We start from the raw sequence: 24580 nt of genomic DNA, 5'->3' as shown, positions 1-24580 counted from the left end.
TTCCCAGGTGAGCGTTTAGATGGTAATTGACCTGAGTGCTAACTTCCCCAGGCCAACTGCGCTTGAAACCATCCGACAGTGATTTAAATTGCTAATCTCAGATGCTTTTGCCAGTGTTATGCTAATATTTACTCTGAAACGGTTAGGACAAGTGCAGAAGATCAGATGCATGGGACCACCACCACCTGGAACTTCCCTCCAAGCCATTCGAAATTCTGACTTGGAAATATATTGTTTTTCCTCCACTGCCACTGGATCAAATTCCTAGAACTCCCTCCCTAACAGCACTGTAGGTGTACCTACACCACATGGACTTTAGCAGTTCAAGAAGGCAGGTCACCACCACTTTATCGAGGATGGTTAGGGATGGGCAATAAATTCTGGTCTAGCCAACAAAGCCCACATCCCTTGAATGAATTTTTTAAAGTCAAAAACAATTCATTCTGAAATAACCCAAAAAAACAACTGCAGGTATTCAGCTCGAGCTTAGTTACGGAGTGTAAGATAATTTAGTTGGACAAAGAAGAGGTAGTTAGGATGGTAGAGGAAGAGGGGGGGATTGATAGCAAATGCAGTGGAGGAGTAGAGAGTTGAAGACAGAAATAGAACAGAGGATTTTTTTCTCCAAGAAGTTCTATTTCTGGAATACCCAGCTGTCTGGAGAAGTAATCACATTTGGAGGGTCAACCATAATATTGAGATCAAAACTATGCTCTTTGCTCCCTGCTGCATGCTCTTGTTTCCTAGCTACCAACTCTGTCCGCCTTACTGCCAAATGTTTCGAGGCTAAACCAGACTGTGTTTGCAACCTTAGTGTTGTGTCTGACCCCAATCTTTGAGGACATCCATGTCACCACTTAGATTGTCTCCTTCCACCTATGTAATATCGCCTCACTGTACCCTTGCCTCAGCCCATCTGTTGAATCCTCACTCATACTGTTGTTATCTCGATTTGACAATTTCAACGCACTCCTGGCCTACCTACCTAACGGGCGGCACGATAGCACAGTGGTTAGCACTGCTGCTTCACAGCTCCAGGGTCCCGGGTTCGATTCCCGGCTCGGGTCACTGTCTGTGTGGAGTTTGCGCATTCTCCTCGTGTCTGCGTGGGTTTCCTCCGGGTGCTCCGGTTTCCTCCCACAGTCCAAAGATGTGCGGGTTAGGTTGATTGGCCAGGTTAAAAATTGCCCCTTAGAGTCCTGGGATGCGTAGGTTAGAGGAATTAGCGGGTAAAAAAAAAAGGGATTAGTGGGTAGGGCCTGGGTGGGATTGTGGTCAGTGCAGACTCGATGGGCCGAATGGCCTCCTTCTGCACTGTAGGGTTTCTATGATTTCTATGATCTTCCTCCAAATTTAATATTGCCCACTCCTTTGCTCATATCCTTAGTCGCACCAAGTTCCATTGACTCTCGTATGAACAATATCTTAATTTTTAAAATTTGCACCCTTCAGATCCTGCATCCTTTGACCAAATTCACCCTAATGTCTCCTTATACCTCTATCTCAATTTTTTTGATGAAATTCCTGTGAAGTGCCTTGAGACATTTTACTGCGTGGAAGGTATAGAATGTTTTTGTTTTAAGGGTTGACTGCATGTTCACTACAATGTTGAACTATTTTGCTTTCAAAGGATGTTTATAAACCACAACGCAAATATAAACGGTTGGTTGCAGCAGGGGAGTTACTGGATGAAGATTCCAGAGTCCATTCTACTCTTTTGGAATTTGGCCGGTATGTTGAAGAGCACAAAATATTCTAACTTGAGTGTTCATGGCAGGTTTGTGCAGTATTTAAGTTTGGCAGTTAATTTCTGCCCTACATTTAAAACAGTTGCAACTCCAGGTTACCCAAATTACACTGAGGGCATGAAATGATGACTAATGTAACAATTTACTTTAGGCTTTTTTTAAGGGAACCTAAATGGTGCTATCACGTTCAATGCATTTCATTAATATGAACAAAATGATGGATATACCTGAGCTGTAACCAAGGGCAAAGGGAGACCTTTGGAGGGGGTGCATTACTATTATTTATTTTAATGGAATCCTGTATCAAAGTTGGGTCAAAGCACTGTCATGTAAGTGTGCAAATATCAAGTCATTGCACTCTTTTTAGGAGGAAACGCATGTGACCAAAATCCTATTATCTGCAGCTTTTCAGCTGCAGCAGAGAAAATAATGGGCATCTGCTTCAGCAATAAGATAAAGTAGTGAGGTCAGTCTGTTACCAAAGCTAGAAAATGACTTTTTTTTTAAAAAAAAACAAATTTTCACTTGTGTGATGTCACAACCTTAGTGCTTTAAAGCTCTTCACAGACAATAACTATTTTTAATTAACTGCAGCTGCTATTGTTACATAATTATGTACAGCAACCAATTTGCAAGTGCAATTCCACATACAACAAATATGCCTCTGGCTCCCATACAAAGCCACATTTTTTCAGAGCACATTAATGAGTGATAAATCCAGCCATAGGATAATTGGATATCATTCACATGGGCACAGAAAACTTTGCCACATTATACTGAACACCTTACTTTATTGGTTGGCCTGCTTCTTTGAGAAGCTAACAGTCACTCAGTTACATGAGATGAAAGCCAAGCAAAATCATGCTTGCCTTGCAGACCATATTTTTCAGTTATAGCTTGAGGTAGTTGCCTTGAAAGAGCAATCTGTACATTTATTTGCAATGACTAATACTGCATCTGAAACTGGAACCATCCAGTTAATAAACCTGTCGTTGAAAGCATGATTGATCCTTTGGTTCCTGCAAGGAATCCGCTAAAGAGCTTTTTACAAAAAAAGGACCACATTTGTTCCCATCTTCAGTATATTCTGGTGAATCTCCTAATATCATCAACTTTTGGTTTAAACCTAATTCCATGTGTGGTTAACATTTCAGTCTGTCTTAGTCCTTTTGCAGTTGGATTGCTCAATCACCACTAGCTGTTCCAACGTCGACAAGTTATTTGGAAGTGCGTCCACTTCTTGTGTGGTACCATTTGAGGTCTTAAGGTTAACTTGCTACTGAAAAACTGCTTGTAACATTTGAACTGTTGGGCATTTTTATGGATCAGTGGTATTATATTTGATATGTATGGGCTTTGGGTCTGTCATGGAGCTTTCATACCAAATCTCTCTCCTCTGATTTGGGTCAAAGAAAATCTCATTGTTTACTGCTATTCAAATCCAAAGTGGAACATAGTCCTAATTACCTATTTTGGATAGAGAAATTTAAGATCTCAAACAAGCATCACACTTCCAAATAGTGCAAAACCATGTGTGGCAGTGGACAGCACAGTAGATATTTGAAGATTGGGAGCAATGACGTAGTGGTTACTTTAATGGATTAATAATGCAATTCTAGATTGATACCTAAATCATGAGTTTCCATCACCTGCAAGCTGTGGAATTCAGTTATCTTTTAATAAGTCTGGCAAAACTGCCTGGTTTGGTCATGTATTTTTACAGGAAGAAATCCATTATCCCTAACCAATCTGGTCCATGTGTAACTGCATGCCTAAGCAATATAGTTAACTCTTAACTGGCTTCTGAAATAGCGTAGCAAACCACTTGATTTGTCAAGAAGGTCACTCACCATCACCTTGAGCAATTGGGGATGCATAATTAAATGCTGGATTTGTCAGCGGTCCTCATCCCGTGATAAAGAAATCCAGGATAAATGTTCGGAAAATTTAAATCAGTCCTTTTAGAGGCTAGAATCGTGGAAAGTTGGTCTGTGGTGTGCCAAGTATGCTTCCTATTATTTTGATGTGGAGATGCCGGCGTTGGACTGGAGTAAACACAGTAAGAAGTTTAACAACACCAGGTTAAAGTCCAACAGGTTTATTTGGTAGCAAAAGCCACACAAGCTTTCGGAGCTCCAAGCCCCTTCTTCAGGTTCACCTGAAGAAGGGGCTTGGAGCTCCGAAAGTTTGTGTGGCTTTTGCTACCAAATAAACCTGTTGGACTTTAACCTGGTGTTGTTAAACTTCTTACTATCCTATTCTTTTCCCAGAGGTGGGCCCCCTGTGGCAGCAGTTGCCTGCCCATCCCTGACACAGCCATTTAAGGTAGATGAAAGGGCAGCTTGATCTTAATTGTGAGCAGCAATGCAGTCTTGGAGAATGTACACTGGGCATGAAGTGGTCTTGCAGTAGGAAGTTTGGAATCTTGGTTGTTGTCTTTGCCACTATCACAGAGCCACAAGGCTGAAACAGACACAGATGCAGCTAAAGCATGTTTGGAGGGGCTCTGCTTCTACACTGGCCTTGATAGTTCAGGTTCTTTTTTAATAAACCCTCACTATTAAACAGTATTTCCAATTTATGGCATCCTTATGATTTCCTCTCTGCATCAGTATTACCCCCGCTGTCCAAGAGGGGTTGCCAATTGGGCCTCCCTTGTCCATGTACTGCCTGCCATTGGATGGTGAATGCAGAGGTGACCTCTTAATCGGCTGCCTTCCATGAGATCTTAATGCTATAGATGGCGGTATAACCCAAATGTCAGGGCTGCCTGCAAGATGAAGCTTTTGAGGGATGCAAAGCTACTTTGGTGAGACTTCACTCATGCAAAACATGTGTTGCATATACCTGGAGAGCATAAGTAGGAATATGTTTTCTCTGAAGATATGGGAAGGATATGTATATAAGCACCCTCTACAGTTTTCAACATCTGTGCTTTTGAGCCGGTTTGTTTAGTTGGTATTGTGAACCCATCCCATTACATATTAGATGGAGTCTGCAATACCTTTTAGTTGTGAACTTACAATAGACGGAGATTGCTTTCATCATCCCATTTGTTATGGCTTGTGTTTATATGCATGTCCCAGAGACATAAGCCTTCTCAATATAGTTTACCATCCATCTAATTACTATAGTTTTGCCTAATTGTCTCATTTGATCTGTATTCATTTTACTGTGTAGTATTAACAATGTGTTCTAAACAGAAATGTTGCTAAAACCTAAACTCAGGTCAGACTGCTGGAAATACTCAGGTCAGACTGCATACAAAATAGGAGCAGAAGTAGGCCATTTGGTCCTCAAGCTTGCTCCACTATTTTTGTGGCTGACCTGTTTGCTTTAAATTCCACATTCCCATCTAGCTTTGATAATGTTTGATTCCCTTGCTTAACAGGAATCAATTTATCTCTATCTTTTAAATTCAATCAACCCCACTCTACCACTTTCTGAGGCAAAGTTCCCAAGTCCCACAACCCTGAGGGAAAAATTACTTTCCTCATCTCTGTTCTAAAAAGGTGACCTAATTTTAAAACAGGTGCCCTGTTTCTGGGTTCACCTACAAGAGGAAACATCTTTTCTATGTCCATCTTGTTGAGACCATTCAGGATCTTTAATATTTCAATCAAAAAAAATTCCAATGGAAGCAAGGCCAATCTGACCATCCTTTTCCTCATGTTCATTCCAGGTATCAATCTAATAAACCTCATCTGAGCTACCTCCAATGTATTTGCATCCTTTCTTAAATAAGGAGACCAAAACTGCACCCAGTTGAAATGTGATCTCTCAAATGCCCTCTGTAACTGAGGCACAGCATCCTTATTTTTACATTCAATTTCTCTCTCAGTAAAGCATTCCATTAACCACCTTAAGTACTTGCTGTACCTGCATATTAATTTTTTGTGACCATACACTAGAACACCTAGTTCCGTCTGTATCTCAGAAATCTGCAGTTGTTCTCCATTTAAATACTAGTCTGCTTTTTTTATTTGCCCTGCCAAAGTGAGAAACTTCACATTTTTCAACATTATATCCATCTGCCAGATATTGTCCGCTCGCTCACTCTCCATCTCCATCTGCAACCGCCTCACAACATACTTTCTAATCTATCTTTGTGTCATCTGCAAACTAGTATCATGCTTTTGCTTCCCTCATCTAAGTCATTGATATAAATTGTAAAACGTTGAAGCCCCAGCATAGACCCTTGCAGAACTCCACTCATTGCATCCTGCCTGTCCGACAAATACCCATTTATGCATACTTTGTTTTCTGCCAGCGAGCCAGACTCCTGATGCATGCTCATATGTTACATCCTACACCATGCGATTTTATTTTTGGCAATAACCTTTGATGTGGCATTTTAATCTAACGCCTTTTGGAAATCCCAAGTATAATACATTCACAGACTCCCCTTTATCCACAGCTACTTCAAAGAATTCAAATAAATTGGTTAAACATGATTTCTCTTTCCACAAAACCAATGACTTTGTATTTTTCTAACTGCCCAGTTATAAACTCCTTAATTGATTGTCGCCGTCCACATGACAAATGTCAAGCTAATTGGCCTATAGTTTCCTGTTTCCTGTGTTCTAGAGGTGTTATGTTGGCTACATTCTAGTCTGATGGCACCTTTGCAGAATCTAGCAAACTTTGAAAAATTAACACCAACGCATCGACCTCATTAGTTACCTTTAGGATGAAGTCCATCAGGACTGGAGCCTGCAGCTTCCATCAGCTTTCTCAGTACTGTTCCCTAGTAATTATCATTTCACCTAGTTCCTCTCCCTTCCATCTCTTGATTTACTCCATCTTTTGTAGTGAAGGCAAGCAAAATATTTGTTCCATCCACCATTTCCTTTTTTAATAATTTCTCAATCTCAAGAGGACCAACACTCACTTTTTTTAATTTCTTGTAGAAACTTTGCTATCTGTTTTTACATTTTGTGGTGATTATCCCTTTAAGGACAACAGAGCAGAAGTGGGTCACCTGGCTTGAAGGACCAATGAGAACAGATTGGGTAACCACCCCAGGGGGTGGAGTCCTATCTTGGGCAGAAGGCATGTAGAAGATGTAAGGACTGGGGCAGCTGGTGGGCTGCTGGCCTCTACAGTTTTCCTAGTTAATATATTTTGTGTTCCTGAGGAAGTCTGTGTGCTTCAGTACAATTTCTAAATAGCGTCTTCTCCTGTGCTTTATATTCTGACCATTTATCTGACCTGCCACTCATCTTTGCACAGTTATATGCTTTTTCCTTAAGTTTATTGCTTTCCTCCTTTAATTAACCATTCATGGTAGGTTATCACCTTTAAAATAAGTATATGATCACAGCTATCCAGGAGCTCCCACATGCTGCAGCCATGATGCACTACCCGTCCTGCCCGCCCTTGTTTCAATTAACTAAATTTTTTAAATCTTGCCACAAATCCCCATACTGCTCTAAACCTCAGGAATAGAATAGACCTTAACCACTCGTGAGATACTTGCAAACAGCTAGCTAGCTTCCTCTGTAGTTGAGCAAGAGCCAATTCCTACAGGGTGAAAAGGTTAGAAAAGGCAAATGAGCACCTCTTTGCCCAACTCCCAGCACTCCATTGTGGTCACACTTGAATTTGTGTTCTGAAACAAAGGGACTAGCTATACTTAAGTACAGACAAACCAGTTCAAGCTTTTTCACAATCAACTAACTGCAGCTGCTCACTGTGTATAGCCTCTATCTTCTTACTTAGGCCCCTGGATGAAACTTAGAATTTATACAGGGCTTGCAGTTAAGTGTTAAATTTGGTACAAACTACATTAGTTTTTGTAAAAAGGTTTAAGATTCCCTCAACTCCCAGCACTCCATTGTGGTTGCTCCCCATTCTGAGAACAAAGAAATGAATGTTTCAAGTATAGACTGTTTAGCAAAGTTGTTTTCTTGTTTGGGGAGTATTATACAATTATCAATGCAATATACTTTGCACATTAATTGTCTATTTAAGACAAGTTGCCCCACATAAAACACCCACACAGCATTTGATGTTAATTTATAAATTGGGCAAATCTGAGGTTAATATTTCAGGTGACTGAATTTTAACAACCTAAATACTTTCTATTAAATTGAAGTGCATGTGAATTAATATTTAGTAAATCGTATTTTAAGGAGGTTAAACTGATCTCAGCTGGGGAAGTACAGTTCTGTTCACAATGTGAACATATCAGAAAGGCTATTGGGAATACCGGGTGAGTGAAATTGCCACTTCTCTACCAGTTGTAAACTTCAAAAATTGATTGATTAAATTTTGATTTACTAAAATTTGGGATGCCAATGAATGCATTTGTGCCTCCCCTGTAGCTTAATCAAAACGTAGGGAGTTTAGCAAATCAGCAGAATCTCCTCTTTTATGGAAGTGGGTTTTTTTTGCCAAGTCTAAAATAGTACATGTTGTGATTGCACTGCAACTTGTCAATGCTACAGGGTTAACTGAGGAGAGATGTGATCCCTTAACTGCACCTAAACTTGACTAAATTGTGGTGTTGCATAGTTTGAAAATGGCTAAAATAAGTCATTGCTAAATCATCTATTTTGAATGATTGTACAATTTATTTTATATTGTAATTTATCTCCACACGTTTAATAGGTATTTTCTTTCCTTGCCACTGCTCCTTTTATTTGTATTTCAATACTAATTTTATGGCTATCAAATCTTTCAATTGCTTACAATTTATCTTCCTGCTTTATGTTAAAACTCTTTACTTTTCTCACTTATTTTGTTGTTTTCTTGCATTCTTCATTTTCACTAGCTTTCCTGATTCCCTCATGTGAGTATTTAGTCTTAATTTTCATTTCAAAGCTATCTTTCGCACAATTTTAAAAGCGAGTATGTGTTAAAGCTTTGCACTTCATTGATACCTGAATTTAGGATTGTTGGTTTCTTAATTATTGTTAAATCTACAATAGCTAACATGTAACACCTTTAACTTGTGGGGGAAATGTCCGGAGAGGTGCTTCACAGGAGTATAATCGAAAAATGACATGAGCTGAAGGAGATTTTGGAAATAATTATGAAAACTTGGTCAGAGTTGAGTTTTAAGGAGTATTTTAAAAAGAGAAACTGGAAGGAAATACCTTGATTTAGGTTCTGGGTGGTGAAAGGTATGCCTTCTAGTGGTTGAGTGGAGGATGCACAAGTGATTACAGTTGGAGGAATACTTGAGTGTTGCAGGGTTGGAAGAATTTACAGCAATAGGGAAGAATAGGAAGCCCAAGATTGAGGGGTGATCAGAACTTGGTTAGTTTAGGAAATTAGCAAGAGGGTTTAAAATGAGCTCAAATTTGAGGGTGAATGATGGGAGACTGGCTAAGAAAATATTTGAAAAATCAAGCTTGGATGAGGGAGCCAGCAGTGAATAAAGATGGGTGGTAATACAAGGGTGTAAGTAGGGGGTCTTTATGATAAATGGGATCTGAGGTCAAAAGCTCAATTTGGAGCCTGCCAGATGCCAACGTTGTGCACAATCCAGTTCAGTTCAATTGTGACCAGAGAGCAGAATGGAGCTGGTAGCAAGAGAAAAAATGTGTGGTCAAGACTGAAGACATTGGCTTTGTTATTCCCAATGTTTAATTGGGTGTGATTGTGGCTCATCCGGATGTCGGCAAGCAGACTTGATGAAATGAGAAAGTTAGGTGCTGTCCGTATACATGTGGAACCTGAAGCCATGTATTTGGATGATATCTTTGAATGGCAGCAAGTAAGTGAGAAATAGGAGAGAGAGCAATAGATTTGGGATTTGAGACAGCAGGGCCTGAACAGAATCCATTGCAGGTGATTCCTTGGCTGCCACTGGAAAGGTGAATGGAATCAGGCAGGGCAGTCCTATTCTACTGTCATGGAAGAAAGCACTGGAGGAGAATGACATGGCCTATCATGTCAAAGGCTGCAAGAGAGAAGGGACAGTGTACCACTGTCACAGCCATGGAAGATGTTTTTTGTAACTTTTAATCAGGACCGTGTTGGGGATGAAAAATCTTTGTTCAGTTTGGAAACTGGTTCAAACAATGCAGCCAGATCACTATTTACAAAGAAACCTTAAATTCCAAAATAAATTTTGTTAGCAAAAACAATCTTATGTTTTTTCAACAGTATTGTAGATTTGGAGGTATCATCAGGGGATGTAGTGAATGTACTTAAAGTTGAAACTTGTCATCTTGTAACTAAAAAATAAATTTCCAACTCTGACACCAGTTAAAAGTTTCTAATTGAAATTTTATGCGCTAGTCTCAGCTAGTACTGTGGTGCATAGTAACTGACCTGGGTTACGTTTGAGTGTTGAATACTGCACTGTTGCTAATGAACTGCGCTGAGATGTTTTGCTGTACAGAGCTCAGCTTGGTGGCTAGTTAAATTGTAGTGTTTGTAATATATTAAATGCAATGAAAATTTGAGTTCACTGGACCACTAGAGAACTTATTAGCCTTGATTGCAGTGGATCATGTCATACTATAGCTTTGTAAGCTCTTGAGTCGATAGTTGTTTTGATTCTGTTGCACACTTATTCCATTGATATGTATCCAAAGTTGCTTTGCAAAGCCAGTAACAATGGAATGAGCTGTGCTTAATTTGCTGCAAGTATCACAAATCTACCCTATTTATTGCAGCTTGAAATTAATCAAGCTTAGTTGTTTTCAAACAATAGAATAGCTAGGCACTGTATGATGGCTTGAATGTTGAATATGATCCATATTGGTTGCAAAGCTGGTATCTTCTGTAAATGATGCATCAAATTAATAAAGATACTTTTGATCATTTGAATGTCCTTATTCAGTATTGATTTTTTTTCTTCTCCCTCTTTCTCCAGTAAGTATGGTTTCAGTAAACAGTCGAAAACTGAAAAGGTAAGAATTAAACTTGAATAATCTCATTTATTCAAAATTTAATTTCATCTTCAGTTTGAGATTTTTCTCTTTTGTTTGCGTTGCTCAGCATAAACAGTTAGTTTGAGCTTGTATTGGTTAAAATGTTTAGTTCGATAAATCATAGATTCCTATAGTCAGAGGTATTTAAAATATATTTTTATTTGCTTCTTCCCAGTGCCACAGAACTTTGGGGTGGTGGTCAGGAGGATAATAGGAATTAAGAATGGTGTGTGTTTGTACAAAGTCTCAGGTAATTTCTGTGGTTTATAGTTTGTAAAGGTTGTATTTGGTAGCAACGAGGAGCAGGAAAGAAGGACACCACGGTAGCACAGTGGTTAGCACTGCTGTTTTGCAGCTCCAGGGACTTGGGTTCGATTCCCAGCTTGAGTCACTGTGGAGTTTGCACATTCTCCTCGTGTCTACGTGGGTTTCCTCCGGGTGCTCTGGTTTCCTCCGACAGTCCAAAGATGCGCGGGTTAGGCTGATTGGCCATGCTAAAAATTGCCCCTTAGACTCCTGAGATGCATAGGTTAGAGGGATTAGTGGGTAAATATGTAGGGATATGGGGGGGTAGGGCCTGGGTGGGATTGTGGTTGGTGCAGACTCGATGGGTCAAATGGTCTCTTTCTGCACAGTAGAGTTTCTATGACTCTAGAGAATTGGATATAATCTGAAACAAAACTGCTTTCAAAAATTTAATTTTAAAGGGGGTAAGACATGACAGGAGAGCTCCAAATTGATCTGCTCTGCATTCTTTCTGTTGGAGGCCAGGAATGCTTCCAGTGCCTGGAGCCAGCATGTGTGCAGGAAGTGTCTCCAGCTGCAGCTCCTGGAAGTCTGTATTTGGCGCTGGAGCGGCGGCTGGGGACACTGGAGAATCCACGAGGCAGAGTATTGTGGATAGCACGTATAGAGAGGTGGTCACTCTGTCGGCTCAGACTCCACAGGCAGGAAGGGAATGGGTGCCTGCTAGGCAGGTGCTGCAGTAATCTCCTGTAGCTGTTTCCCCTGCAAAACAGATATACTGTTGAGGAGAATAGCCTTTCAGGGGAAAACAAACAGCCAAATCTATTGCACCACAGTTAGTTCCGCTGCAAAAGCGAGCAGTAAAAATTGTGGGAATGCAATAGTTATAGGGGATCCAATTGTAAGGGAATAGATAGGCGTTTCTATGGCCGCAAACGAGACTCCAGGATGGTATGTTGCCTCCTTGGTGCTTGGGTCAAGGATCTCTGAGCGGCTGCAGGGCTTTCTGAAGGGGGAGAGCGAACAGCCAGTGGCCGTAGTACACAATGGTACAAACGACAGATTTTTAAAAAAGGATGAGGTCCTAAAAGTGGAATATAGGGAGCTAGGAAGCAAGCTGAAAAGTAGGACCTCGAGGGTAGTGATCTCAGGATTAAAGTTTGTTTATTAGTCACAAGTAATGCTTGCATTAACACTGCAGTAAAGTTACTGTGAAATTCCCCTGGTTTCCACAGTCTAGCGCCTGTTCAGGTCAATACACCTAACCAGCACTGCCTGTGATGGTTACTACCTGTGCCACGTACTAGTCAGAGTAGAAATAGGGTGCATACGATGAATATGTGGCTGAAAGGATGGTGTGAGGAGAGGGTTTCAGATTCCTCGGGCATTGGAATCGGTCCTGAGGGAAGTGGGACCTGTACAAACAGAACGGGTTACACCTGGGCAGGATTGGGACTGATGTCCTTGGTTGGAGCACTTGCTAGAGTGGTTGGGGAGGGTTTAAAGTAATATGGCAGGGGGGATGGGAACCTTTGCAAGGATTCAGAGCACGGGGAATTTCTACAAGAGGAAAAAACAGTAAGGAGAATAAGGAAAGTGATAGAGAAATCAAAGGCCAAAATCAGATAAGGACTGAGTACAAAAATAGTAGGAAAGGGAAAAGAAATGTTAAGTGCCCATCTGAAGGTTTTGTACCTGAATGCTCAAAGCATTCGAAACAAAATGGATGGACTGGTTGCACGGATAGATGTAAAGGGGTATGATGATGTTGGCATTATGGAGACGTGGTTCCAAGGATGGGAACTGAACATTGAGGGCTATTCAGTTTTTAGAAAGGAAAAGGTGGTGGAGTTAATTAAAAGATGATATTGATACAATATTGAGGAAAAATGTTAGCATATATTATGTGGAATCTGTATGGGGTGAGTTGATAAACAACGAGGGGCAAAAAACATTGGAGGGAGTGGTATATAGACCACCAAACTAGTGGTAATGTTGGGAAAAGCATTAGACAGGAAATCAGATGCATGTGTTTAAAGAACATCTGTGATTATGGGAGACTTTAATCTGTATATAGATTGGGAGAGTTAAATTAGTCACAGTGCAATAGAGGAGAAATTTCTGGAGTGCATGCAGGATGGCTTTCTGAAGCAATACGTTGAGAAACTAACAAGGGAGCAGGCCATATTGGACTGGGTGTTGTGCAATGAGAGAGGATTGGTTGTCAATCTAGTTGTGAAAGAACTCTTGGGGACGAGTAACCATAATAATATGGTAGAATTCTTTTGTCAAGGTGGATAGTGACGTAGTTGATTCTGAGACCAGGGTCCTGAATCTCAAAGGCAACTATGATGGTATGAGGCATGAATTGGCCATGATGGACTGGGAAACACTACTGAAAGGAAAGACAGTGGACAGGCAATGGCAAGCATTTAAAGAACAAATAGGTGAATTCCAGAAGTTGTTTGTTCCTGTTTAGCGCAAGAGTGGTAAGGGAATTGTGGCCAAACCATGGCTTACAAGGAAAATTAGTGAGAGTATCAGATTCGAGGAAGAAGCATACAGATTGGCAAGAAAAAAAACAATAGTGTGCCTGGGAATTGGGAGCAGTTTAAAATTCAGCAAAGGAGGACCAAGGGATTGATTAAGAAGGGAAAAATAGAGTATGAAAGTAAGCTAGGGGAGAACATAAAAACTGACTGTAAAAATTTCTATAGATATGTAAAGAAATAAAAATTGGCCAAAACGAACATCGGGCCTTTACAGTCAAACAGAAGAATTCATAACGAGGAATTAAATTAGTACTTTGCTTCAGTCTTCACAAAGGAAGACATGAATAATGTGCCAGAAGTGCTGAGGGAAACATGTGTTAGTGAGGAGCTGAAGGAAATTAGCATCAGTAGAGAAATGGTTTTGGGGAAATTGAAGGTGGATAAATCTCCAGGTCCTGATAATCTTCATCCCAGAGTACTTAACGAAGTGGCCCTAGAAATAGTAGATCCATTGGTGGTTTTTCAAAATTCTTTGGACTCTGTAATAGTTCCTACAGATTGGAGGGTAGCTTATGTAAGCCGGCTATTCAAAAAATGAGAAAGTGAAAACTAGGACCTATTGACGAGTGAGCCTAATGCCTGTACTGGGGAAGTTGCGACAGCCTTATCAAGGATTTCATAACTCAGCAGTTGGAAGGCAGTAGTATAATCAGACACAGTCAGCATGGATCTACAAAAGGGAAATCATGTTTACATCCTCAACATGTTACATCATGTTGAGGATGTAACTAGTAGAGTTGACCGAGGAGAAACAGTGTAATGTGGTTTATTTAGACTTTCAGAAGGCTTTCAACAAGGTGTCTCATAACAGACTACTATGTAAAGTTAAAGCACATGGGATTGCAGGTAGTGTCTTGAGATGGAGACAAAGCTGGTTAGTAGATAGGAAGCAAAGAGTTGGCATAAATGGGTCTTTTTCTGATTGGCAGTCAGTGACTAATGGGGTTCTGCAGGGATCTGTGCTAGGACCCCAACTGTTCACATTATATATTAATGATCTAGAAGAGGGAACTGAATGTATTATCTCCAAATTTGCAGATGATACAAAGTTGGGTGGGAGGGTGAGCTGTGAGGAGGATGCAGAGATGCTTCAGTGTGATTTGGACAGGCTGTGTGGGCATCTGCATGGCAGATGCGATATCATATGGATAAATGTGAGGTTATCCACTTTGGTAGCAATAATGGGAAGATAGATTATTAATTGAATGGATGTAAATTGAGAGATGGATATTCAATGAGGCTATGGAGTCCTCATGAATTCAGTTGCTGAAAGAAAGGCGTGCAGGTACAGCAGACAGTAAAGAAGGCAAATGGTATGTTTGCCTTCATAGCGGATTTGAGTATAGGGATGTTTTGCTGCAATTGTACAGGGCGTTGGTGAGGCCACATCTGTAATATTGTGTGCAGTTTTGGTGTCCTTACCTGAGGAAGGATATCTTTGCTATAAAGGGAGTACAGCAAAGTACCAGGCTGATTCCTGGGATGGCAGGTCTGCCATATGAGACTAAGTGGCTAGGATTGTATTCACTGGAGTTTAGGAGTATGAGAGACGATTTCGTAGAAACTTGAAATTCTAACAGGGTAGATTCAGAAAGAATGTTCCCAATGATGGGGGAGTCCAGAACTAAAGTTCATAGTTTGAGGATGAGGGGTAAACCTTAGAACTGAGGTGAGGAGAAATTTCTTCACCCAGAGGGTGGTGAATGACTGGAATTTATTACCACAGAATGTAGTTGAGGCCAAAATGTGTGATTTCAAGAATTAAATATAGCTCTTGGGGTTAAAGGGATCAAGGGATATGGGGGGGAATTTGATCCAGATCAATGGCGAAGCCAAATGGCCGCCTCCTGCTTTTTGTTTCTATGTTTGCGATAATTCCTTGATGGTTTTTGAAGTGTAGTCGGTTTTTTGTAAGTTGCCAACTCTGTATCCTTAATGGTTTTGTCTTATTCAGACTGCAATCAAACTTGCCATATAAAGATATTATCTGTCTTTTACTGTCATGACCAGATTCTAAAACTTTCCAATGTTGTTGCTTTGAGGTGTTGCATCATTCATTTGCTTAATAATTTTCTGTCTTTCTACAGAATGAAGACAAAACGGGGACCCTGGGAACAGGACTGGCAACTGGGATGACTGACATATCTGAGGAAGAAGATCTGCAGGCCGTTGAAGAGGTACATTATTATCGCACAATCTTTGTAACAAGAAATATCTTTGTTTGCTTTTGTATCTTTCCCTCATGACTAATTCAGTTTATAATTACCAAATTAAAAGCAAGGGACCACACATAAAATTTAAATCCCATGTTTTTAATTTGCATGAATTTCAAATTGTGAATACTAGGTTTTAGTTTGGGGAAAAAGTCCTTTTCAAACCTCTAACCATGAAAATCAAATAGGATAAACTAGGAATTAAATACAAGTTCATTAGATGAAGTTGTCTGGACTTTGAGAGCCAAATTACCTTAGAAAATTAGAATTCCGTTAATATTTTCCAGCTGATTGAAGTATATTTAAATGAATGAACAGTTTGCAGTGGGTAAATTGCACTAGAATGTAAATGCTGTGAGGACAAGTAGTAGAACTGAGATATTGCATTTGTCATACACAAAACCGATCACTAACTTCATGACAGTCTAATGTCAATACAAAATAAAAGGAAAGTCTGGAATATTACTTCTGATTTTTAACTTTAATATCAGTGGAAGAAAAATAACTTAATGTCCTGAAAATCCTCCAATATACCCATTGATTCCTTTGTGAGAAAGTCCATCCAAATGGCAGGGAATAAAAGTTCAATCCAGGCTGACAACTCTGTGGCTGCCCAGACCCAGGAAAACACCTCATAGCCTCAGATGTTCTCATTTGCCAACTTTTGTCTTATTTTGAAAGTTTTTGCACAATTTTTTAATTCATTTGCAACAGGAGCATCAGTGGCAAGACAGACATTACTTATCCCCAGTTGTTCAACTTTGATGTAGCGGCTAGCTAAACTACTTCAGGAATCGAGCACACTGGTATGGGAGTGGAATAACCAGATAAAGATGCTGGGTGAACGATTTGAGAATTGTGGACTTGGGAATAGTCAACAAATTGAACGATGTTCAAATGGAACAAATCTTATTGTTCAGAATACTATCAAATGAGATTAATTTCCAAATGAATCATTTGCTTTTAACATTAGAGTGGAGTAGTTTAGGCTCAATTTATTAACATAAATGGAAATCATAATTTTTAATCTTTAATTATTTGATTGCAGCTTCGCATTAAAAAACTGATGACTGGAATGGCTGTGATGGCGACTGAGGAGGTAATTGATTTTAAATGCTGAAATATACAAATACTTAACGTGAGGTTAAGTTCAATTTTTTAATTGATTCTAGACTATAAAACTCTGCACATTGTGTCAGGTGAATTTTGTTCATAAGCTGTAAGAAGGAAACTAATTCCTTAGTGCACGGTGGCAGTGATTAACACTGTTGTCTCACAGCTCCAGGGACCTGGGTTCGATTCCTGGCTTGGGTGACTGTGGAGTTTGCACGTTCTCCACCTGTCTGCATGGGTTTCCTCTGGGTACTCCGGTTTCTTCCCACAGTCCAAAGATGTGCGGGTTAGGTCATTGGCCATGCTAAATTGCCCCTTAGTGTCCCAGGATGTGTAGGTTAGAGGGATTAGCTGGGCAAATGTGTCAGGTTATGGGGGTAGGACCTGAGTGGGATTGTCGGTGCAGATTCAAAGGGCCAAATGGCCTCCTTCTGCACTGTAATTATGATAAATTAGGCAGGATTTGGAGGTTGTTGTTTGGGTGAGACTGAGAGTAAATCCACATAAGACGTGGGTGTCTTTTAATGAGCAGTTGATCAGAGTGCAGGAGAGGCATGTGCCTGTGAAAAGGAAGTAAGGAAAGGCAGGATTCAGGAACTGTGGATGACCAGAGAAATTGAGTGTCTAGTCGAAAAGAAAAAGAATGCATACATAAGGTCTAAGCAACTAAAAACAGATGAAGCACTTGAAGAATACAGGGAAAGTAGAAAAGAACTCGCAGGGAGTTGGGTCACAAAATGTCCTTGGCAGGCAGGATTAACGAGAATCCCAAAGCATTTTGTACATTTTTAGGAATAAAGAGGTAGTTAGAGAAAGAGTTGGTCCACTCAAGGGTGAAGAAGGGAAATTATGCGTAGAACCAAAGGAAGTGGGTGAGATCCTTTAATGAGTACTTTGCATCGGTATTCACCAAAGGAGAGGGACATGTTGGCTGATGGTGTCTCAGCGGAGTATGTAAACCCTCTAGAGCAAGTCATCATTACAAAGGAGGAAGTGTTGGGTGTATTAAAAGCATTAAGGTATACAAATTCCCAGGGCCAGATGGCATCTATCGCAGATTACTGAGGGAGATAAGAAATGAAATTGCTGGGCCTCTAACAGAAATCTTTGTTTCCTTGTAGGCCACAGGAGAAGTGAAGTCCTAGAGGATAGCCGATGTTGTCCCGTTTTTTAAGAAAGGTAGCAAGGATAACCCGGGTAGTTATAGGCCAGTGAGCTTGACGTCAGTGATAGTGAAATTGTTGAAGATTTTTAGGATCTATACACATTTGAAACTGAATGGTTTTATTAGTGAAGGACAGCATGGAGGTTATGTTCAAGGGAGGTTATGTCTCTAATTTAATTGAGTTTTTTGAGGAGGTGACAAAAATGATTGACGAGGGTAGGACTGTGAATGTTGTCTGCGTGGACTATTTGATAAGGCCCCTCATGACAGGCTGGTGCAAAAGGTTAAATCTCACGGGGTCAAGGGTGAACTAGCTAGATGGATTCTTAACTAGCTAGGCCATAGAAGACAGTAGCGATGGAAGGCTGTTTTTCTGAATGGAGGTCTGTAACTAGTTGTGTTCCATAGGGATCAGTGCTGGGACCTCTGTTCGTAATATATATAATAACTTTGGAAGAAAACCTAGCTGGTCAGATTAACGAGTTTGCGGATTGCTGGAGTTGCGGATAGTGATGAAGATGGTCAGGATATAGATAGGCTGGAGAAATGGCAGATGGAATTTAATCCGGGCAAATGCAAGGTGATGCATTTTGGTAGATCCAATTCAAGTAGGAGCAATAAAATAAATGGCAGAATCATCAGGAGCATAGACACACAGATCTGGGAGTACAGGTCCACAGATCTTGGCAGCACAGGTGGAAAAGGTGGTGAATGAAGCATATGGCATGCTTGTTTTCATCAGTCAGGACATCAAGTATAAAAGTTGGCAAATTATGTTAGTTATATAAAACGTTGGTTAGGCCACATTTCGAATACTGTGTCCAATTCTGGTTGCCACACTACCAGAAGGACATTGAGGGAGTACAGAAAAAGTTTACCAGGATGTTGTCTCGTATGGAGGGTATTAGCTATGAGGAGAGATTAAATAAACTGGGATTGTTCTCCCTGGAAAGATGGAGGCTGAGGGGCGAGCTGATAGAAGTTTATAAAATTGAGGGGTATAGAGAGTGTGAACAGTTGAAAGCTTTTTCCCAGGGCAGAAATGATCATTAAAAGGGGGCACAAGTTTTAAGGTAAAGGGGAAGAGGTTCAGTAGAGATATACAGAGGAAGTTTTTTTTATACACTGTGGTGGGGGCCTGGAATGCACTGCCAAGTGAGGTGGTTGAGGCAGACATGTTAGTGACATTTAAGATTTATCTGGATAGACACATGAACAGGTGGGGAATAGAGGGATACAGATGGTTGGTCTAGCTAGGACAATGTGATCGGTGCAGGCTTGGTGGGCCGAAGGGCCTGTTCCTGTGCTGTGCTGTTCTTAGTTCTTTGTAATGCTTGCATTGTTTCATCAAATTTTGCTCAAGCTGTAAGAAGAAAAGTAAGTATTGTGTTTGAGGCTTGAGTGACATGCAAGCCAGAGGTTTAGGAACTAGATAAATTTCTGTAATATATCCAGAATTAACAAAATTTAGAGTTGTCCATATTCTTCCTTGACAGGGTGGAAGCTGAAAGGATGCTTCCCTATGTGGGAAAGATTAGAATTAGGGAACTTTAAAAATAAGGGGTCTCCCATTTAAGACTGCAATTAAGAGAATTCTTTCCGTAGATCCTGAGCCTTTGAAACTCTTCCCTGGAGAGTGATGGAGACAGCGTCCTTAAATATTTTTAAGGCAGTGGTCAATAGGTTCTTGATTAACATCGGGGTTAGTGGAATGTGGAGTTGAGGCCATTATCCACATTGTCAAATGCTGAAGTTTAAACTGACATTATTGATCTAACATTTGAACTCTTGCAGCCATGGTTAGTTACTTGACACTTACTTCATATCTTTGACTTTCAGGGAAAACTGACTGCCAGTACAGTGGGTCACATTGTAGGATTACAGTCAGAAAAAATTAAGCAGATTGCATCAGAATATGCTGAAAAGGTAAGGCACTTTGTATCATATCGGGGTTCCAATGCATTTCTCGTATCATGTGGGGGTTCCAATGCATTTCTTGGCCCTTCAGTTATTTTTCTTGTATAGGAAATTTGTGTTCAGTGGGGTGCTATATAGGACAAACTTAGATAAATGGGGAATTTTTTTTTTTGGTGGCATTGTTGGGTCAGGATACTGGCAGAATGCTGCATGTTAATGTCTTGCGATATTTGTCTGTGTACAAGCACATGGGGAAGCCACGGAATATTTGTAAACGGGTAGGAATTTTAAAATTAAGGTGTTGCTTAACCAGGAGCCAATGTAGGTTAATGAGTATAAGGAAGAAGAGTGAAAAAGTACTTGGTTCTGGTTACCATATCATGCAGGAGAGCTTTGATGGGGCAAAGTGAGTGCTCAGTTTACAGATGGTGAAATGTGGGATGCCGGCCAGGAGTGGGTTGAAATGGTCAAATCTGTAGGTAACGAAAACATGGACGGGGCTTTGGCAACCCAATGAATTGAGGTGGGCAAGTCGGTCTGTAACATGAAGGTGGAAATTGGCAGTCTTGGTGATGGCATGGAATTATGGTTGAAAGCTGATCTCGGGGTCAAGAATGATACCAAGATGCAAACAGTCTGGTTGAGCCTCAGGTAGTTGCCAACGAGAGAGATGGAGTTGGCAGCTAGGTGAAGGAATTTGTGGTGGGGACTGAAGACAGTGGCTTCAGAATTTCCACTATTTAATTGGAGGACATTTCTACACGTGCAGTATTAAATGTTGGGAAAGCAATGTTAGTATAGAGACTTCTGGAGTAATTGAGATGGGCAGTGGTGTGGTAGAGCTGGATGTCGTCCACAAAAGTGCAGAAACTGTCTTTGGATGATGTTGCTGAGGGGCAGCATGTACCCGAGAAATAGGAAGGGGCTAAGAATGGATCCTTAGAGGGGTGCACCAACAGGAATGGTGTGGAAGCAGAAAGAAAAGCCATTCGGGATTAGGGTGCCTACTTTTTAGCTGGCACTTTACCAGCTGATTTGGGTATAGGATTCACCAGGAGCATGCACGCAGCCAGAGCTTATTCAAAGAACTACACAGGATTGTACTCCAAGAAGCTTGAATGTCTAGATGAAATTGTGTAGGCAAATTAATTACACCAGGTAAAACCTTGGATGTTAACTGGGTAGTATTTCTTACAATCAGTCAATCATACCATTAGGTGATTATTTCAACACATTTGCAGCTCCCTTTTTGATTTAGCAGCAAACTGCTGTCAGTAGTAAGTATCGAAGAAAAGTGACAATTTTAATAATTTCAGCAATCTGAGTTTTCAGCTGAGGATCGCCCTGAAAGACTTGGAGCCGCTCAGCAACATCGAAGACAAGTTGCATCCCTGAACAAGCAAATCTCGCAAAAGACTAAGCAGTTGGAAGAGGTAGGTTTCTGGAATGAAATTTCCTGTATTTTGAAACTTATTTCTTCTGTTCGCAATGCAAAAGCTTGCTGTCTTTGAGCAAAACTGAATCAAGAACTCTTGAAGCAGATTTGGGTCATAAGTGTTTTCCTTTAAACTGAGCAAGGGTACATGCCTTGACCAGAGGATCGTGTTGATTTTGCATTTCAAACTGCGTTTCTCTCCATAAAATTTCTAGCATTTGTGATTGTTTTTTAAATTGACAGGATATCGTAAGATTCGGCAACTTTCTTTTTATATAGCACCTTTTCAAGTGTAGTAAAATGGCTTTACAACACACTTGGCATCAGACTTGAGTAGGAATAGCATGAAAATTTGGGCAAGTAATGAAAAGCTCTGTTGGAATAGGTGTGCAAGTCGTGGTGGGAGGGATTCATGGTGGATGATTCAGGATATATTAAAATAAATTTAGGGAGAGTGTTTCCGGTTACTCTGTAGTCAATCTTGGAATGAAGGAAGGACAAGAGCAAAAACATTCCAGAAAGGAGGAGTGGGGCTGAAGAGGGATTTAAAATCAGGGTGAGGAATTTGAAGTCCATGTGGTAAAGTATGGGAAGGTATTAGAGGTTGGGAAGCCGAGATGAATTGTCTTGAATAGGTTTCAGGCGGAAGAGGTCTGAATTAGTTGGATTTTAAAAAGCTGCACCTTAGAAGGCCATTGGAATAGTTCAATCTGAAGGTCACGAATGTATGAAAGTTTCAAAAACCCAAGCAGAAATGGTGAAGGGCCATATTTTGGAATTGGAAGTAAACATCCTCCGTAATAGTATTTGATTTGACCGATCTGAACTTCAATCACCAATTGAGGGTGCACAACATAGTATTGAGTTTGTGTAGACATTCAGAATTAGATTAGCGAAACAGTGACCAAAGTAATGAAGTTTTGGTGAGGACCAAAAGGATAGTTTTTCATTTGCGATTGTTGATCTGCAATAGTTCTGGCACACCCAAGACTTGGTTTGAAGTAGGTAGTACATTAGACAGTCGAATCAGTTTGTGAATGTTGATAGCCCTGTTGATACCCTTCTAGAATTTCAAAATCCCTACTACTAAGTGCTGCACAAAAGCAAAACAAGGCTGAGATTTTTGGTTGAATGTAAATCATGATCACTAATAATAGATGCTCAGCATGGGAAGGTGTCTGGGATGGGGTCCCTGTCCAAGACACTCCATAGCTGTTAGTCAACAGTCTGAACAAAGGCATTGGGAATCTATGGCAAGGTTGTGAATAACAAATGGTAACTGGTTGAGGGCCTTGGGTGCAGAGGTGGAATAGATTGCAGAGATCTGGGTAAATGCAGTGGAGGGAATGGGCTAGTATCTGGCAGAAATCAATGGACAACTGTAGCATGGTGCATTTTTAAGGGTACAGTTCCAGACACAATTGTATGATCAAGGCTGCTGAGTAGGAATAGGCAATGGGATTGTACTGCATGGGTCATTGAAGTTTTAGGACCAGTGCATTCAGGGTGTTGGGGTGTCTTGCCGGAATAATGAAGTCTTTAAAATTGTGATTTGATTTATTATTGTCACATGTATTATACAGTGAAAAGTATTGTTTCTTGCGCTCTATACAGACAAAGCATACTGTTCATAGAGAAGGAAACAAGAGTGCAGAATGTCGTGTTACAGTCATAGCTAGGGTGTAGAGAAAGATCATAATCAAGGTAGGTCCCTTCAAAAGTCTGGCAGCAGGGAAAAGCTGTTCTTGAGCTGGTTGGTACATGTCAGACTTTTGTATCTTTTCCCCGAAGGTGGAAGAGAGAATGTCCGGGGTGCGTGGCGTCCTTTAATTATGCTGGCTGCTTTGCTGAGGCAGTGGGAAGTGTAGACAGAGTCAGTGGATGGGAGGCTGGTTTGCGTGATGGATTGGGCTACATTCACGACCTTTTGTAGTTTCTTGTGGTCTTGGGCATAGCAGGAGTCATACCAAGCTGTGATACAACCAGAAAGAATGCTTTCTATGGTGCATCTGTAAAGGTTGGTGAGAGTCGTAGCTGACATGCCAAATTTCTTTAGTCTTCTGAGAAAATAGAAGCATTGGTGGGATTTCTTAACTATAGTGTCGGCATGTGTGGGGCAGACCAGGACTATTTGGGCTATGTTGGTTAGGATAAACAAGAGAACATTACTATAAGGCACTACATTGGATGTTAGATTTACAAGGGCTGTTGAACTCTAGAATGAGTTATATATTTCAGAACTCTCTGGTTACCACAGTAACCATATATGACCAAGTGGATGCAATGAAATTATCATGAACTTATTTCTTTTTTTTTAATAGCTTCAAGTTAAATATGGTGGGATTCAGGCTACATGTGAGGAAGCAAAGAAGAAACTGGTGGAGGTAAGATTACTTCCTTTTCGGTAACCAGCAAATCGAGCATTTGTATATTGACTAAATCATTCATAAAATCATAGGGTAGTACAGCATGTACAATAGTATAATAGCCATTCCCGTCTCTGCTATCTCCTTCAAAGGACAATCCGGTTAGTCCCACTTCCTTGCTCTTTCCCCATATCCTGCTATTGTTTTTTAGATATTTACACAATAGCCTTTGAAAGATACTGTTTCCACCACCCTATTGGACAGTGCAACCCATACCCAGTGTTTGTTCACCCTCATGTTCTTTCTGACTCTTTTGCCTATCATCTTAAATCTGTGTCCTCTGATGTTTCAGCCATTGAAAACCATTTACTTTCACTTCCTAATCTTAAACATACCAAACCACCACCTGGCCACTTTCACTCGCAAGGAAAGCAACCTCAACTTTCCCAGTCTATATGCAAAATCCCTCATCCCTGAAACCATTCAGCAATTTTCTGTATCCTCTCCAAAGCCTTCATGTTATTCCTAAAATATGGATCTCAGAATTGGATGCACTATTTCAGCTGGGACAAAGTACTGTTTTATATTAGTTTAGGCTAACTGACTTTGTACACTCCCCTTCCTTTTATTTATAAAGCCCATATGTTTTATTAACACTCTTATCCTGCCACTTTGCCAGATTTATGCACAATACCTTGAAGTCTCTGTTCTTGGAGACCTTTTAAAGTTGTGCTGTTAGCTTGTATTGTGTTGCTTCATTCTTCCCATCGACATGTATTCTCTCGTGAATACTTGGTTCTTGGGTAAACTATAAAGTTAATACTTTTTGTTCTGGAAACAACTATAATTGTGAAAGTAAGGGTTACCAGTAGAGTGTTCTTGTGGGAATGTGGTTAGTGAAGAGAGAGAAAGATAATGACTGTTGGGTAATATGTTC

The 24580-nt window shown here is 40.4% G+C and overlaps 1 protein-coding gene across 3 annotated transcripts in view; it reads left to right on the top strand.

The window, feature by feature from the left end:
* Window positions 1–24580, top strand: part of ccdc93 (CCC complex scaffolding subunit CCDC93) — a 65938-nt gene that overhangs the window by 15763 nt on the left and 25595 nt on the right. For 2 of the 3 annotated variants that reach the window (XM_078228165.1, XM_078228167.1), the window contains exons 7-14: window positions 1631–1731; window positions 8524–8541; window positions 10579–10615; window positions 15522–15611; window positions 16696–16746; window positions 19765–19851; window positions 21159–21275; window positions 23599–23661. In XM_078228165.1, the coding sequence (XP_078084291.1) occupies window positions 1631–1731; window positions 8524–8541; window positions 10579–10615; window positions 15522–15611; window positions 16696–16746; window positions 19765–19851; window positions 21159–21275; window positions 23599–23661 (564 nt within the window). The remainder of the gene's footprint in view (window positions 1–1630; window positions 1732–8523; window positions 8542–10578; window positions 10616–15521; window positions 15612–16695; window positions 16747–19764; window positions 19852–21158; window positions 21276–23598; window positions 23662–24580) is intronic. The other variant, XM_078228166.1, reaches the window with a different exon arrangement.

The sequence above is a fragment of the Mustelus asterias genome, chromosome 14, assembly GCF_964213995.1.
Source record: "Mustelus asterias chromosome 14, sMusAst1.hap1.1, whole genome shotgun sequence".
Taxonomy (NCBI): domain Eukaryota; kingdom Metazoa; phylum Chordata; class Chondrichthyes; order Carcharhiniformes; family Triakidae; genus Mustelus; species Mustelus asterias.
This window is presented reverse-complemented; position numbering and strand designations above follow the sequence as displayed.